General features: G+C 39.9%; 1 protein-coding gene across 1 annotated transcript in view; it reads right to left on the bottom strand.

Annotated features, from left to right (window-relative positions):
- The window catches only part of LOC104992135 (contactin-associated protein-like 2), a 950,770-nt gene that overhangs the window by 569,699 nt on the left and 376,223 nt on the right, over positions 1-4,848 (bottom strand). Inside the window, exon 4 of the mRNA XM_010844884.1 lies at positions 1,185-1,378. Within this exon, the coding sequence (XP_010843186.1) occupies positions 1,185-1,378 (194 nt within the window). The remainder of the gene's footprint in view (positions 1-1,184; positions 1,379-4,848) is intronic.

Genomic DNA, 4,848 nt, shown 5'->3' with positions numbered 1-4,848 from the left:
TTTGCCTGGGTGGGCCTGGCATTCATATACTTTAAATTCTTCTCAGGCAACTCAAAAGCGTAGCCCAGATTGAGACTCATTGCCCTAAGCCTTGGATAGAAACTGCAGCCTAAAGAAACATTCTTCAACCAACAAGAATGTATGAATAAACAGCCTCTTGGTGATTTTTAATACATAAATACAGACAAGTGCACACACCTTAGAGTGAGGACTAGTAATATTTTAAAATACTTAAAATTGAGAAGGGGATGCTCATCATGGTGTCTAATGTACTCCAGAGCTATGGCTGGTCTATTTGCTTTTTCTTTAAAACTATTTTTCTACCTTATTGTCCTCCTCATACATATGGTCAGTAGCTACGGAGTGGTTCTAAACCCCTTCATGATGACATTAGCTCCTCGAGACTAGCAGAAAACCTTTTGTAAAATGAGCACTTAATTGTATTGAACTCCCCCGTTCACCAAAATCTAATAGATTGACCTTCCCCCACTGCCTCTTTGGAGCAGTCTCTCAGAGCTATCTGAGGTGCTGCGTCCCAGGCTGGAGCCTCATTTTGCCCCAAATAAATGTTAACTCACAGCTCTCAAGTTGTGAATCTTTTTCAGTTGGCAGAGGCAAATAGTTTTTTGTTTTTTCCTTCTATTTACTTAATTCTCAGTTCAGAATTTGCATAGTTTGTTCCACTGCAGATCTGTGCTACAAACTAAAATACAGTTACTTAAAACATTGTGCTTAAAGAATTCTATTATTGAATTATTTACCTAATTTTTTTTTCAGGTTTCAACACAGTATATTGGGTGGTCTTATTGTCTGTGAAATACACCAGAGGTTGCGGGAGGAGACATCCATTGCATTGACTTTGCAAGATAAGGGTTTTTCATCACTAAGAAAAGGCTTGGGGTGGGGCAGGGTAGGGCATTCTGGGTTTGGTTTCATTTTCCCATCTTCTTTTGCTTTGCTCACATTTCTTTTCTCTCTCAGAAAGTACCAGAGGACACACACACACGGAAACAAAAATAGCAAGATCAGTCTCCAACCACTTCACTCCCAAGCCCTTCCCCAGACTGTACCAGGGATGGGAGGAGTCAGATAGCTACTCCTCAGCCAAAGAACACACCAGAATCCACTATCTTTTTCAAATATCTGCAAACTCAATTCTGTGTCTTTTTCTGACAGTGACTCACCCAGATATTCCCATCTTGATGGTAGGGTTTCCAGTTTCTCCCAGTGTCACTGTACAGCATGCGATATTGGGTCACCCAGTCTGAGCTGCTGTATCTTCCTTGAGTTGCTATGGCACTGATCTGCTTCCGGTTGCCAAAGTTAACCTGAAGCCACTGATAATGGTCACTGTCTGATGGAGACCATCCCCCAGCACCTGAATAAGGTAGAGACAAGAGGAGGGAAATAGGTATTTAATGTTGAACTTCTACAACTGACAATAGATCATTCTACATCTTTTAATTGGCATTGGAAGTACTATATTTCACAGATACATTATCAAGCATCCTTTATAGAAGCCACAGGGATTTCAACTAATATTCTTCTAGCAGGGTAACATTGACACTCTGACCCCTTTATGGTGTAATTATGTGCTCATTTTCTTCTGAGCAAATGTCTTCATAATTCCTCAATTAGATCTTATTAGTACATGTCAAACTCTAATTGGCTGAGGCTTGATCAATTTACCATGAATTCTTCAACTAAAAATCACTGAAAAGATATGTAGCAATCTAACATTTCCTCATGTAAAGATTTATCTTTAAGTAGATCATAAATGAAACAAAATGCAACCATACACACTCTAAAATATATATTTACTTTAGAAAGTTCAGGGTTGAAAGAACACTACTAGCTCTCAAGATGAGGCCTCATCTTACATCGACTCCTGAGACCTAAAATATATAGAAAATTAGTCCATATGTTCACTAACATTTAAGAGCCATACAACCAATGACTCTAGATGAACACATTTCTAGGAAAATCATAGAGTCACTAGATGAAGTGAAGCTTCTTTTGGTAAAATAAAGTAAACGACTGGCAAAGAGTAAGAATGTGAAAATATCCATTAGAGAAACAGCACTAACCTAGAACAAAAAGACTCCTAATTTATAACACTATGTGAAACAACTATGATTTCACATAAATAGATTACAGAAAATATGGCATGATGCTCAGTTCTAAGAAGCAATATAATTTTTTGAGTGAGTTTGATAACTAATGGTAGTAAATAATAGGAAAATAGTCAACACATTATCCAGTGTACAGTATATGAGAACATATGCCTCACTCTTCAAATAAGGAATTTAAAAGCTGACAATAAAATAATTTATTTTATGAAGTCTATGCTAATAAAGATCATTTTGAAAATCATCACTGATATATCACTCATATAATGATATTTACAGGGCTTATTTCTGTTCTCAACTATGATGGAATAGCTCTCCCACCACAAAGAATTACAAATCCAACATGTATAGGATTATACTTTTAGGAGATTAGACAAGACACTGTACTGCACTCTGATTCATGAGATAAGATAAACAAATGAGGTGAGCCCTGCCAGCTTCCTGGCTTTCTGCATGGTTCACTTTCCAGACCATGGCATAAAAGAATATTCTGGACAGACGCAGCAGCATCTCTGAATTGAAGGAAGAGCAGAATCAAGGCTCTCGAGGAATCCAGAATTCTAGGACAGAGTATCAGGGACGGGGCAGCTGTGCAGAGAGGAAACTTTGGGAATGTCCATTGGGTCACCAGTGAGTATCTTCACTTTAGACTTTGGACGAATGCTAAGCTGTGTATTTGCAGACTAAGACTCAATAAGACAAAGAGAAGTGAGATCTGAAATGAACAACAACCAGAAGATGCACAGTCCTGGGAGTAGTTTGATTTCATACTGGACAAGATTGAGAGAATTTGAGCAACCCTAGGCATTCAACCCTAGGAGAAGGCAATGGCACCCCACTCCAGTACTCTTGCCTGGAAAATCCCATGGGCGTAGGAGCTCGGTAGGCTGTGGTCCATAGGGTCTCTAAGAGTCGGACACGACTGAGAGACTTCACTTTCACGCATTGGAGAAGGAAATGGCAACCCATTCCAGAATTCTTGCCTGGAGAATCCCAAGGACGGGGAGCCTGGTGGGCTGCCATCTATGGGGTCGCACAGAGTTGGACACCACTGAAGCGATTTAGCAGCAGCAGGCATTCAACAGAGATCTCAGAAAGGGAGTAGAATAATTTTATCCTAAAATAAGGATTCTAATTCTAATCCTACTCTGAGTGAGTGAGTGAAGTCACTCAGTCATGTCTGACTCTTTGCAACTCCATGGACTGTAGACTACCAGGCTCCTCAGTCCATGGGATTTTCCAGGGAAGAAGACTGGACTGGGTAGCCATTTCCTTCTCCAGAGGATCTTCCTGACCCAGGGATCAAACACAGGTCTCCTGCATTGTAGGCAGATGCTTTACCATCTGAGCCACCAGAGAAGCCAATTCTACTCAGAACACATCTGAAAAAAGGTTGGTAGTAAGTCTGAAAAAAGATCATTTTGATCCACAAATGAATTAACCCCTTGGTTGAATGAAACTTAACACTCAATTATGAGAGACCATGGAAGTTTATTTTTTCATGAGACTTCCATGAAAATATGAAAGAGACTCAACAACATAGAATCCATAATGTCCACTAAAAACTTTTTAAAAAATATTAGATATTTGGGTAAGCAGTAAATATGACTCATAACCAGAGAAAAGTCAGTCAGTGGTAATAGACACAGATGATGAAATTAACAGAGTACAACTTTACAAGAGAGATTATAAATTAGTTATGTTACTTGAACAAGAATGTATAAATATTGAAGAAACAAATATGAAAACTTAATGGAGAGAAGAATCAACAAAGGAAAACAACATGGGAGTTTTGGAACTAGAAATTATATCTGAAATAAAACATTTACTAGATGAGCTTAACAGCAGATTAGAAACTGAGGAGAAAATAGTGCATGCTAACTCCCTTCAGTCCTGTTTGACTCTTTACACTCCTATGGACTATAGACTACCAGGCTCCTATCTCCATGGGATTCTCCAGGCAAGAATACTGGAGTGGGTTGTCATTTCCTTCTCCAGGGGGTCTTCCCAACCCAGGGATCAAACCCGCATCTCTTATGCCCCTGCACTGGCAGGTTCTTGACCGCTAGCACCACCAAACTGAGAAGAAAATAGTAGTGTACTCAAATACAGGGTCAGATAAACCATTCAGGCCTAAGCTCACAGTGGGTAATATGGCTTAATAATGAAGAGTAGTCCAGTAACCTGTAGGCTAACATTAAATGTCTTGACTATCACTTCATGGGAAATAGATAGGGAAACAGTGGAAACGGTGTCAGACTTTATTTTTCTGGGCTCCAAAATCACTGCAGATGGTGACTGTAGCCATGAAATTAAAAGACGCTTACTTCTTGGAAGGAAAGTTATGACCAACCTAGATAGCATATTCAAAAGCAGAGACATTACCTTGCCAACTAAGGTCCATCTAGTCAAAGCTATGGTTTTTCCAGTGGTAATGTATGGATGTGAGAGTTGGACTGTGAAGAAAGCTGAGTGCCGAAGAATTGATGCTTTTGAACTGTGGTATTGGAGTAGACTCTTGAGAGTCCCTTGGACTGCAAGGAGATCCAACCAGTCCATTCTGAAGGAGATCAGCCCTGGGATTTCTTTGGAAGGAATGATGCTGAAGCTGAAACTCCAGTACTTTGGCCACCTCATGCAAAGAGTTGACTTGGAAAATACTCTGATGCTGGGAGGGATTGGGGGCAGGAGGAGAAGGGGACGCCAGAGGATGAGATGG

This window comes from Bison bison, unplaced genomic scaffold (genome assembly GCF_000754665.1).
Source record: "Bison bison bison isolate TAMUID 2011002044 unplaced genomic scaffold, Bison_UMD1.0 scf7180017864211, whole genome shotgun sequence".
Lineage (NCBI taxonomy): Eukaryota > Metazoa > Chordata > Mammalia > Artiodactyla > Bovidae > Bison > Bison bison.
Note: the sequence above shows the minus strand (reverse complement) of the source record. Positions and strands in the feature narration are given on the sequence as shown.